Genomic DNA, 13,175 nt, shown 5'->3' with positions numbered 1-13,175 from the left:
CGGACGCCTCAAATGCCTGGATTGACCGGTATCCCTCATATCCAGCTCAAATATGGGGCGAATATAGGGCGTTCGGGCACGCCCTCCACGTCGGACCCGGCCCATGCTGGCTCACCCTACCCCACATATATTTTTCCCCATCCGCTCGCCGGAGCAAACCCTAACCACTTCACTACACTTCCCTCCGCCACCCGAGCTCACCTCCGGTGGTTTTCGGCCTTATCCGACATGGCAGGCAGCGGATCGGACTCCGACCACTCTGGATCCATCGACTGGGTGTCACCCCGTGCGGGTTGGAGGAGGCAATGGCAGTCCGCATTGCACTCCGCCGCTCCCGGGAGGACAGCGCCCGACCGACGGACGAATTCGTCCACCACGACGCCATAGCGTCGGCTCACCAGACGCTCGGGCCACGGCAGCCGGAACACCTCTCCTTCCCTATCACCAGTCGGGCAGACTATGAGTCCCATCGGGAACGGACGGCACGCCGTGGGAAGGAGAGGATAAGGGCCGCTGAGGCCCTTATCGCAGCGGAAATGGCGGCGGTGGAGGAGGTTGATGCGGCGACGCAGGCGGCCGCATAGGAGGAAGCCATCTGCGCCAGCATTGTGAAGAAATGGCAGCAGAGGGACACGCGCACCCTCGTCTGAGAGCAGAATCAGGCAGTCCGTGCCATTGCCGGACTACCACCAAAGGAGGAGAAGGAGGACAACGAAGGCGGGGAAAGCTCCGGTGACGAGAAGATCCGGCTCGATCCATACTGCGTCTTCGACCGGTACTTCCGTGAGAAGGACAACAAGGGTGCCGGGAAGGGCAAGGGCAGCCATGGATGAACTCCATCATAGCCAAACATGCAAAATTTTGGTAGTCCGATGGCATGTTTAGTTAGTAGAGATGGAGTAGTCGGATGATGTGTGTGCATCGACGTAGCTGCATGAATCTGTATGGATTTGAGATATGATGAATTGAGGTGTCCGGATGTGGATTACATATTTGAGGGGTGCCCGGTCTGTGCCCACGGACGTGTCCGGGCGCGTCCGCGGGTGTTTGAGGGGGCAGATTTGCCAAGTCCTGTAGATGCTCTTACAACTCTAATAAATTTGAAGTTAGAGTACGTGTCGACGTGTACATACTTTCAGCATCTGCAACGCCGACCCTCAAATCTCCTGCAACCGTCCAGATCGTGCTGTCCGGACCATGTACGTGTCGATGTGTACACACTTTCCTAGGGCAATCCGGACACGGTTTCTCTCATAAACTCGAGACAAACGTGCAGGAGGTTTGCGGGAGTCCGTACCGCTGTTATGCCCGCTTCTGACCGTCCTGGCCCACCCAAACCCCTCCTCTCTCGCACGCACGTGTTCCCGCCCGGCGCCAGCTGCCCGCGTTCATGCCGCTGTAGAGCGCGTTGCTCAACAATAATGACGGCTCAGAGCGGACGCGGCCTCTCACTGCCTCCGCCATTGAAGCGGTGCGCCGGGCATGGGCACTGCCCGCTGCATGCCCGGCTTAACACGCCTCCTCTCCGCATTCAAACGCCTCCAATAACCGCGCGTGGAAGCCGAGAAAGCTAATCCGGCCACATGTCCGGTCATGAGCGAGCCAACATTAAACGCAACACCGGCCAGGCTTCTCCCGTCCGCCCTCTCCGCTGCTCCCCATCTCCTTGTTTCACCATTTTCTCCAATCTTTCGATCGCATCCGACTAGCTGGAAGAGCAGTTCTCCAGCATAAAAGCCGGTTGGATGGTCTTTCGAGCCAGCCGGATACGAGCGGTCAAGGAAGCTCGCTGCTCCACCTCCCTCGCCTAGCCCGGCGGAGCCTCACCGGTATGGCGGGGAGCACGGCGGCACGGGCATCAACGCTGCTGTCGACCAAGCATCTCAATTGTTCATAAAAAATGGTGAAGAAACATTTTGAAGAATGCTAAGTAATTGAGTTAACAAAAAGATGTCTTTCTGTTTTGCCAAAAAAAATTAAGACGTCCCTCTAATTTGGAATATTTTGCGAACAAAAGTTACTCAATAACTAAAATAGGGGCAGCATCTTCTGCATGACCTGTACCAAAGGAGGAAACCAAAACAGCCCAGTCCAATAGTTCTGTTTTCCAGAAATGGTTCACTGAAGATAGGTATAGGCAAGAGCATTGAGGATACGGAGCTTTACTGCAATGAGGTGAAGTGGATTAGCATAGGTTAGATTAGACACAAAATATATATTGAACTCTACTTACTATTCTAACTAGCCAATCTTCCCGTGCATTTGCAACTGCTAGTTGTCGTAGTCTTAATAAGATATTCCCTCTGTCCCAAAATATAAGAACGTTTTTAACACTATACTAGCGTCAAAAATGTTCTTATATTATGGGACAGAGGGAGTACTATTCTTGATTTTATTTATATCTTGTATGAGTCAAATTGATGGATGATCCCTTTCTTGTTATCTTAATTAAATGGAAACAAGTTATAGAAGTTTATATTTGTTTCTGCTATGTATCTATGACTTTCTTGATGCATGTATTGGATTCAATATGACTATTAATATCGATTATTGTGATCTATTTCTACTATTTCTTTCCGTTTCCTTGCAATTATATTAATTTCGGAGTTCTACCACATTTTTTATAAAAATAGCAGTTTGATACTTTTTATATTATGCCTTGTATCCGTCAAATTATCTCATTAAACTCAATCTATCATAAAAGGGAGATCACTTTTATTTTTATCTTAATTATATGAAAAGCAATAATAGGAATTTATATTGATTTCTGTTAGTTATTTTGGAATTTTTCTTATGCATGCATTGGAATTCAATATGATTGTTTACCTGGACTACTGAGATCATTTCTAATGTTTCTTTCTCTTTGCCTAATGTTCTATTATCTTACATATGTAATTATTATATCATTATATTGCTATTTATATCATCATAATTCTTAGTTTATTATTCTCCAAAGGATAATAGGTAATTTATAAATTAATGTATGGGCATTTGACTATTTCTCATAAGAACCGTGCTACATGTATCAAATAGATATGTTACAAAAGGATTACGAAATCACCGACAAGTTAACCTCTACCCTCAAGGTCGGGCCTTTCTTCTTCCGTTTATCTCCCCGTCGAGCCTGTTCTCAAATGTTCTAAATCCCGTCCTCCAGTTTATATATTTTGTGATGGATTGAGTTTTTACCCGTAAGTAGTGTGGTGTATGGAATACTTAACCATATCAGAGACCATGATTCTGAAATTCCCTAAGCCCAATGCGTTTGTCTCAGGAGTTGGCGCTGAGGAGACTTATTTTGCTCAACTGCCTGACAATGTGGTGAAGGATCATTTGGCGCCGACACAGACTCCGATCGCTCATGTTCAGGTTAGTGGGTTGATGGTACCGGCTAGCGTTGTCGAGAGCCAGATCGCAAGGAGATGCCCGGTACATGATCAATGGAAGTGGGAGGCTATTCAACATGGATCTGATGCTTACCTTGTTAGCTTTCCCTCCTTCGAGGATTTGGACAGGGTCGATGGAATTCAGATGAACATGCCGTCCGTTAATGCCCAGATGACCGTCACAGCATGGAGATCAGAGGAGGTCCCACATAAGCTGGAGCTTCAGCAGATTTGGCTCCATGTTGAGGGTGTTCCTCATACAGTGTGCCATTTTTGGGGGCTTTGGGCCGTTGGTACTTTGATGGGCAAGACCTTAGATGTGGATCTCATTAGCCTTTGGCGCCGTGGTGTTGTCCGGATTCTCGTGGCTATGACCAACTATCGGATTTTGTCTAAAGACAATGATGATGCGGGGCCTTTTGTTGCAACAGATGTGCTGGTTAAGCTCAAGGGCTACGCCCTCACGTTCAGGAGGGAGCCAGCAGGATACATTCCGGATCCTGACTTTGTCCCGTATATCTGGAAACGGAAGGGTGATGATGCTGACGATGAGAGCGGCGCCAAGGAGAAGGACGATGAGATGGACACCTCAGAACAACCATCCAACCATCCGTCGTGTAGTGCTGCTCCGGCGAATAACATTAATGTGTCTCATGGTCTGTCGAGTGGGGGCTCTAGTGGTGCGACGGGAGGTGGTTCTGTGCTCTTGGCTGTCACTCCATTTAACTCCTCGTCGCAGACGCCGAGAGGCATGGAGCATGCCGCGGGTCTTCATAAATCCTCACGAGTGCACCGGCAGGAGTCACCATTGCCTCATACACCACGGGCAATATATGTATCTCAGCTGTCGTTGCCTTCTCGGGCAGCTACATCGCCGCCAGCTGCCCTCCAGGCGACGCAGGCCACCGGCGGCTCGGCAGGGCACTCGGTCTCTCCTTCTGATAATGTACAAAGAGCTGCTGAGGTGGCGTCGCAGCCGCCGTCGACGACACGGACGGCACCGTCGAAGCTGGCTGTACCCAAGCCGGTGCAGGGAGCCGGAGGTACTGCGGGGCGCCCCGGTGCGCGGTTGAAGAGCGGGCATCCAGAGGCTGGGGATGAGGCCGTCCAGCAAGCAGCGCAGTTGGAGCAGCGCATGCATACTACAGGAGGGCTGGAACATGAAGGACTACTCACGTATGTACAGCCATGCAGTGTTGCCTCGGGTATTAAGCCATGTAGTGCATCGACGGGCGTGCATCCATGCAGTGGTGCAAGCTCGGCGGATCTTCGGACTACTGTGGAGCAGGACGCTTCCGCAGCTGCTCCTCAGCATCAGACGGAGCCGGACGTGTCCACCTCTCCTTTCCAAGCTCCTCCCGTGGTCCCGTGTACTGACACGCCATCTTTACTAGCGGCGTCGTGTGAACCGGCGATTGAGACTGCCGGGGAGGGGGTTGCTACTCCACCCTCATCCCCTCCTCCGGCAGCGGTGCTTGCGCGATGTTCTTCAGCGGAGGTGACACCCACACGCCGGAGTGGCCGTCATTTGGTGGCCGATGATGGTAGAACGGCCACTGACGAGGACTCTTTGACCAAGGCTATGCGGCATAAAGCAACGCAGAACCTCGACAACCAAGGTACTTCGTCATCACCCAAATCATTTTTATCCTTTTCTACTACATCCATAGTTTCTAAGTTGAATAAAGTGGGTGTTAGCCTAGAAAATAATGAGAATGATATTTCTGTTTCTGCAAATGCCTTAGACATTTGGAATATGACCGATTAAAGGTTAAACCACGAGTTTCGAGCAAATCTTTCTTCTCACATCTAGATGACGAGGAGCTGCATGCCACATCAGATGGTCAGCTACTCGCGCATGTAGTAGGGGAGGTTTCGGACGTGGGCTTGGAGGAACCCGGGCTTAGTTCATTGATTGAGCTTACAACTTCCGGTCGCAAATCCAAGTTTGGCCGTTCGAAAAGAGGTCATAAACCCTCTAAGAGGGTGAAAGTTTCTAAATCTCCTATTGTTTCCTCATGAATGGCATGTTCTTTAATAGCAGAGGTCTTGGTGACTTGGCTAAACATCTATTCATTGCGGAATGTAATAGGGAGTATAATTTAAACTTTTTGGCCTTATCTGAAACGGGGAGACGTGATTTCTTAGTAAGTCTTCTTAACCGTCTTTCTGGCGGGATAGACTATAATTGGATTTCACGGCCACCTCGAGGTCGTTCTGGGGGCATTTTACTTGGCGTTAACATAGGGACTATGGATGTTCTGGCTTCTTCGGAGGGTGAGTTTCACATTAAACTCCATATCCGAAATAAAGCTGACAACTTCACATGGTCCCTCGCCGCCGTGTATGGGGCAGCCCAGGATGAGTTCAAGGCTGCTTTTCTCCGTGAATTGGTTAATCTGGCGAAAGATAATCCCTATCCCATTCTTATTGGTGGGAATTTTAATTTGCTACGATTTCCAAATGAGAAAAGCCGTGGTAGGTTTGATAATCATTGGCCTTTCCTTTTCAACGTTGTCATAGACAGTCTAGATCTGCGAGAGGTTTCCATGACTTGAAGACAGTTCACTTGGGCGAACAGTCTCCCGGAGCCGACATATGCGAAACTAGATCGCGTGTTAATGGATACCGACTAGGAATTCAAATTCCCAATGGTCTCTGTTCGCCCTCTACCTCGTATAGAGGCCATCTCAGACCATGCACCCATCCTCTTATCTACTGGATTGCCACGACCGCAGCACAGAGGCAAGTTCAAGTTCGAACTGGGTTGGTTGCATCGGGATGGATTCCAAGACATGGTCAAGGAGGTATGGGATAAACCGGTTGCCGGACTTACCCCAATTCACAAATGGAACAACAAAATGCGTGCTTTATGTAAGTTCCTTCGTGGTTGGGCTAGGCACACTGCGGGTGTCCTCAAAAAAGAAAATCTTCGTCTTTCATCTATTATTGATGATTTAGAAGCTTTGGCAGAGATTAGACCTCTCTATGAGCATGAAATAGAGATCAAGAGTCAATCGAATGCCCAGTTAGCTCGCATGCTACGTGAGGAGGAACTTAAGTGGTACCAACACTCAAACTCTCAGTTTATCCTGAAAGATGATTCTAATACGAGATATTTCCATGGTGTCGCCAATGATAGACATCGGAAGAAACTTATTCATTCCCTACATCAGGAGGAGGGCACGATTGAAGGGCATGAGCAACTTAAGTCTTATATAATGAATTATTACAAAAATCTATTTGGAATCCCTGAGGAAGGAAACTTCTGATGGATGAGTCTCGAATAGATGACACCCCGCAAGTTTCTGATGCAGAAAATAGCCTTCAAACAGCTCCATTTTCTGAGGAGGAAGTTAGAAAGGCGGTTTTCCTAATGGAGCACAACAAAGCTCCGGGTCCAGATGGTTTTCCCGCTGAGTTCTACCAAAACTTTTGGGATGTCATCAAACATGATCTCCTACTCCTGTTTGGCTGCCTTCACGTTGGCCAACTAGAGTTGTTTCGATTAAACTTCGGTGAAATTATTTTATTACCTAAGGTTAATGGGGATGAAAGGATACAACAGTATCGGCCAATCTGCCTCCTTAATGTCAGTTTAAAATCTTCACGAAGGTTGCGACAATTAGACTACATTCGGTTGCTGAACATGTGGTTCATCCTTCTCAAACTGCTTTCATGCAAGGCAGAAACATCCTAGATGGGGTTGTTGTCCTTCATGAAACAGTCCACGAATTGCATCGGAAAAAACTAAATGGGGTAGTTCTTAAAATCGACTTTGAAAAAGCTTATGACAAAGTCAAGTGGTCTTTTCTTCAACAGACTCTCAGAATGAAAGGATTTTCTGCAGAGTGGCGCGCAATGATCCATAGCTACGTGACTGGAGGTAGTGTTGCCATTAAAGTCAATGATGACATTGGTAACTATTTCCAAACGAAGAAAGGATTGCGACAAGGTGACCCAGCATCGCCCATGCTATTCAATATAGTGGCTTATGCTAGCGGTCATGATTGAGCGTGCTAAGGTTGATGGCCAAATTGATGGGGTGGTGAATCATCTAGTTGATGGTGGTCTCTCCATCCTTCAATATGATGACGATAAAATTCTCTTTATGGATCATGACCTCGAGAAAGCAAGAAATCTGAAATTAATTTTATCAGCATTCGAGCAACTCTCAGGGCTTAAGATCAATTTCCATAAAAGTGAATTGTTTTGTTTTGGCGAGGCTCAAGACGAGGCTCATCTGTATGCTGACCTATTCGGATGCGGGTTGGCCCAGTTTCCGATCACTTATTTGGGGATACCGATACATTATCGGAGACTCACAAATGCTGAATGGAAATACGTCGAGGAGAGACTACAAAAAAGGCTTAGCAGTTGGAAAGGTAAACTGCTATCTCTGGATGGAAGGTTGGTCCTCATAAATTCAGTAGTAAGTAATATGGTACTATATATGATTTCCTTCTTCCAGTTGCTAAAAGGAGTATTACATAGATTGGATTACTTCCGATCGAGATTCTTTTGGCAAGGAGATAGCGAGAGAAAAAAATATCGACTGGCTAAATGGAGTGTGGTTTGCCGTCCAAAGGACCAAGGCGGGTTGGGCATTCATGACCTTAAGGTTAAGAATAGGGCCCTTCTCGGCAAATGGTTGTTTAAGCTATTGACGGAAGATGGTGTATGGCAAACCCTCCTTAGAAGAAAATATGTGGGTTCAAAAGCAGTATCACAAGTATACTGGAAGCCTGGGGACTCCCATTTTTGGGCGGGACTAATGGCAACGAAGAAACATTTCTTCCGCTATGGGTCCTTCTTGATTAAGGATGGATCGGAAATTAGATTCTGGGAGGATAAGTGGCTAGGTAATGCTACACTCCGTGAACAATATCCAGCTCTATACAATACTGTGCGTCACAAGGGTGATACTATCGCCAAGGTTTTGGAATCATTTCCGCCAAATGTGACGTTCAGAAGGGAATTAATTGGACCTAGACTCCAATCGTGGAACATACTACTCCAGCGGTTAGCCACGATACAGTTGTCACAAGGGTCCGATGTATTTCGCTGGAACCTACATGGGAATGGGAAATTCTCAGTGGATTCTATGTATAGAGCTTTGATCCAGTCTGACGTGCCAGTTGATAATAATAAGAAGATCTGGAAGATGAAGATACCTCTTAAGAATAAAATCTTTGCATGGTATCTTCGTCGCGGAGTCATTCTTACTAAAGATAATCTTATTAAGAGGAATTGGCATGGAAGTACACAATGTGTCTTTTGTCCGCATGATGAGACAATAAAACATTTATTCTTCCAATGTAAATTGGCTCGTTTTATATGGTCAGTCATCCAAATAGCGTCTGGCTTGTATCCTCCTTGTAGTGTTGCTAATATATTTGGCAACTGGCTACATGGGATTGATCACAAGTTTATAAGTCTTATCAGGGTGGGAGCGCTTGCCGTGATTTGGTCACTTTGGCTATGTAGAAATGATAAGGTTTTTAGTGATAAAAATACTTCTCTTATGCAGGTTATCTATAGATGTATCGGGACTCTTCGTTTATGGTCCTCTCTACAACGACTGGAGAATCGAGACCTGTTTATGGAGGTGTGTACACGATTGGAGGCTTCGGCGAGGGATATTTTTATCCAACGTGGGTGGCAGCATGATCTTAGGATTGGGCCACCTTCAGTTTAGGCGTTATACAGATTTCATTATCCTTGTATACCGCCTTATTCTTTTATTTTGCCTTGGTGTGAGAACTTTGTTGGCTGTGTGTATCTTAGTTATGCAGAGGCCGGGTGTAATGCTTAAACCTTTTAAGTAATAAAACGCCCCTTTTCGAAAAAATGAGCAACCTCAACACGATAACCTGCTTCGACACACTGGGAGCTTGCCCAGAGCCGTCTCTGTAGATTTGAGGCCCCGGTGCGAAATGCACATTGCGCCTTAAAATTAACAAATTCTAGTAAGCTTAGGGCTAGGTTCTTTTCTTATAATTAGCTAGGCGCTTATTAACATAGAAGGATATAATCTCTTATAGGAAGATGAAAGTCCTCGGGTTGAGAGCAATTTGCGAGAGATGAGGATGTTGGCAATTTGGTGATCGACACTTGCAGGTGATGCGCTCGCGCTGCTGAAATGCAAGACAATTGTTCGCTAATGTATGATAAGTTGCCATGCGCCCATGTCAAGGTGCAAATGGCGGATAATTCTAGGAGAACACGAACAGGCCGGCAAAGTCATTTTTTCGAAGATGAGATCACTTTTACGAATACAAGTTCGACCAACTCAATAGGATCTGCCACACTCACCTATTGGGATTGTTGGGACTTTTTTTCACTTACTAAATCAACCAAAGCTAATTACAAATTGGGGGCCCTGTTCTGTGGACGACAATTTGGAAGAATGCTGAGTAATTGAGTTAATAAAAAGACCTCTCTCTGTTTTGGTTCTGCAAAAAAAGAAGAGAGAGATGTCCCTGTAATTTGGAATAAGTTGCGAACAAAAGTTACTCAATAACTAAAATAGGGGCAGCATCTTTTGCAGGAACTCTACCAAACGAGGAAACCAAAACAGCCCAGCACAATGGTTCTGTTTTCCAAAAATGGTTCACCGAAGGTAGGCGTAGGCAATACGCAATAGCACTGGGGATATGGAGCTTGACAGCAATGGAGGTGAAGATTAGACACAAAACATATATTGAACTCTTGGTACACTGTTCTTCTAATAACTTTGCCAAGTTGATTTCCTCCACCGGTTTTCTTTTTCTTGTACGGAACTTATTGGCCACCGTCAACTATATATGACAGATGATGCTTCAACTACCGCACGGCACATGTGGTTAGCAAAATCAAAATTCATATAGATGATGCTTCAACTATATATATAGACTGGTTGCCGCCTTCTATATAGAGTAGTAGCACGCATGTCCCGCTCACAGGCAGCCATAGTTGCCACCGCTCGTGCATCCATCAATCATGGCAAGGACACCGAGGACGACAATTTTACACCTTGTCCTAACCCTCTGCTGCATCCTCTGGGTTCAAAACACGCCCTCTTTAGCTTCCACTGCAAGTGCAATCGATGAATTCCTTGGGTGCCTCTCGGCGGACATCCCGTCTGGCCTCATCCAGACCCCGGCAACCCCGTCGTCCTACTCCGCCCTCCTGCTGTCCACCGCCCGGAACCTCCGCTACGTCCTGCCGGACACCTCCAAGCCTCTAGGGATCATCGCGGCCACCGAGCACGCCCACGCGCAGACCACCGTGCGCTGCGGCCGCCGCCACGGCGTCCGCGTCCGCGTGCGCAGCGGCGGCCACGACTACGAGGGCCTGTCCTACGCCTCCGTCCACCTCCACAAGTACAACGAGCCGTTCGCGGTGCTGGACCTCGCCGCTCTCCGGGCGATCCACGTCGACGCGGCGCGTGCTGAGGCGTGGGTCGAGTCCGGCGCCACCGTCGGCGAGCTCTACTACGCCGTCGGCGCCGCCAGCCGCTCGCTGGGGTTCCCGGCGGGCTCTTGCCCCACCATGGGCATCGGCGGCCACCTTAGCGGTGGCGGGTTTGGCTCGCTGGCACGCAAGTACGGCCTCTCCGCCGACAACGTCCTCGACGCCCTCGTCGTGGACACCGACGGAAGGCTGGTGAACAGGAGCACCATGGGGGAGGACCACTTCTGGGCTCTCTGTGGCGGAGGCGGCGAGAGCTTCGGCGTGGTGCTGTCGTGGAAGGTGCGGCTGGTCCCCGTGCCGGAGACCGTCACGGTGTTCAGCATCGTCCGGTCAAGGAGCCAATCCGCCGTCGAACTGATCACCAAATGGCAGGAGATGGCGCCGGCTTCACCGCAAGAGCTGTACCTCCGCGTGCTCGTGCTGAACCAGCAGGCTAATTTCCAAGCGCTGTTTCTCGGCCGGTGCGGCGGCCTCCATCGGCTCATGCAAGACCGCTTCCCTGAGCTCGGGATGACGGAGCAAGACTGCGAGGAGGTGAGCTGGGTGCAGTCCACGGCCTTCTTCGGCTTCTCCACGACGTCCGTGCCACCGGAGCAGCTCCTCAACAGGAGCAGCAACCCGAGCTACTACCTCAAGGCCAAGTCGGACCACGTGCAGGAGCCGATTCCAAGGGACGTGTGGGAGAGCATATGGACGACATGGCTGGAGAAGCCCGAGGCGGCGCTGCTCATGCTGGACCCTTACGGCGGCGTGATGAGCAGCATCCCGCCGTCGGAGACGCCGTTCCCGCACCGGCAGGGGAACCTCTACCAGCTCCAGTACTACTCCTTCTGGTACGAGAACGGGACGGCGGCGGCGGAGAAGCGGATGAGCTGGGTCAGGGGGCTGTACAAGGAGATGGAGCCCTACGTGTCCAAGAACCCGAGGGCGGTGTACGTCAACTACAGGGACCTTGACCTGGGGACGAATGAGCTGGACGGTGACGTGACGAGCTATGAGAAGGCTAGAGTCAGCTGGGGAGACAAGTATTTCAAAGGAAATTTTAAGAGGTTGGCAGCCGTGAAGACCATGGTGGATCCCCATGATTTCTTCAGGAATGAGCAGAGCATCCCTCCTCTTCCCACTGCCAAAATGATGATAGATTCCATTTGAGACTCTTAATTTTGGTCTCTATTGCTAAATTTGTGCGTCTTGGTGACGTGACGTGTTTATAATATTCATGGATGAAAAAGTATGTGTATCGTGTCAAGTTTATGAAAAATAATAAATAAAATGGAATGATATTGTCCCTTTGTCTAATTTTTTTTAAAGAAAGTACAAACACAAGCGCTTATGCATACGTGCATACACTCATCATTATAATAATACTCAAGGGGATGACTCCAACCAAGAAAGAAACATCCACCAAGTGTTAAACATAGTAGGACCGTGTGACTTCTCTATACTATTGTACCATACAAGTTTATCATTACCATGATTCAAAAGGGTCACTGTGAACAACACAAAAGATAACTATAAACAATCTCAAAGTTTCATGATTCGATGCATGAGTGGCAGTCTGCAAGACCGTCATCAATGTGACTACCATGTCTTAGGGCATCTCTAACCCATCCCTTATAATGCCACAATGGAGTAAAAATTCGATTTTACTCCCTTACGACGCACCTAACTGATCCCTTATCCGCCGTAAGAGAGTACATTTTTTACCCCAACTCTCTATTTCCCTTAAAATTTCTCTATTTTTACTTCATCCCGCCACGGCCGAGTAAAAGTGGCGCCTCTCCCTCTCGCCGCACTGCCTCATGCCGCCGCCACCCCCTCCCCCCTTCCCCCGCGCGCCGCCGCCTGCTGGCTCGGCCGGAATGGATAGGTAGGCTCATTCTCTCACCCCGCCGGGCACTGGCGCCGGCTTTTCGCTACATGAATTGACCAACGCGTCACCGCCTCCACCGAAAAAATTGGGAATCAAGAAGACCCACCGCGTCAAAGCTCCTCCTCCAACCGCTCCGATGGTCTCCGGGGTGGCCATCGCCTCGCCAGCAATGGCACGCCGCCCTCTGGCCGCGCTTACCGGAGGCAAACAGGCTCGAAAGCCGACGGCGGTGGTGTCAGCGCTTGCGGAGGCGGCCGCTGGATCGATAGTGATTGTTGGCGATCGGTAGAGATGAACACAGCTGAATTCCTCGCGTCGTTGGAGTTCTTGGCCTCTGTTGGCCTTGATGAGCTCAACTACGACTTGTTTTGGGAACATTCGGATACCCAAGACATGGAGGCCGAGGGGGAGGAGGCCGAGGAGTTGGGGATTGTGGAGGTGACCGAAGCAAGCGCCAAGGG

At 48.9% G+C, this 13,175-nt stretch overlaps 1 protein-coding gene across 1 annotated transcript; it reads left to right on the top strand.

Annotated features, from left to right (window-relative positions):
- Positions 1-10,237: 10,237 nt before the first annotated feature.
- LOC123069860 (berberine bridge enzyme-like Cyn d 4) lies at positions 10,238-12,140 on the top strand. Its single transcript, XM_044492812.1, has one exon. The coding sequence runs from the start codon at positions 10,368-10,370 to the stop codon at positions 11,991-11,993; it is 1,626 nt and encodes a 541-aa protein (XP_044348747.1). The 5' UTR covers positions 10,238-10,367; the 3' UTR covers positions 11,994-12,140.
- The last annotated feature ends 1,035 nt before the right edge of the window (positions 12,141-13,175 follow it).

The sequence above is a fragment of the Triticum aestivum genome, chromosome 1A (genome assembly GCF_018294505.1).
Source record: "Triticum aestivum cultivar Chinese Spring chromosome 1A, IWGSC CS RefSeq v2.1, whole genome shotgun sequence".
Taxonomy (NCBI): Eukaryota; Viridiplantae; Streptophyta; class Magnoliopsida; order Poales; family Poaceae; genus Triticum; species Triticum aestivum.
The sequence above is the reverse complement of the archived record's forward strand: the minus strand, read 5'-3'. Positions and strand labels throughout refer to the sequence as shown.

What these genes read in the sequence shown, in the direction of transcription:
- LOC123069860 (XM_044492812.1), top strand. Translation starts at nt 10,368, where the DNA reads ATGGCAAGGACACCGAGGACGACAATTTTACACCTTGTCCTAACCCTC.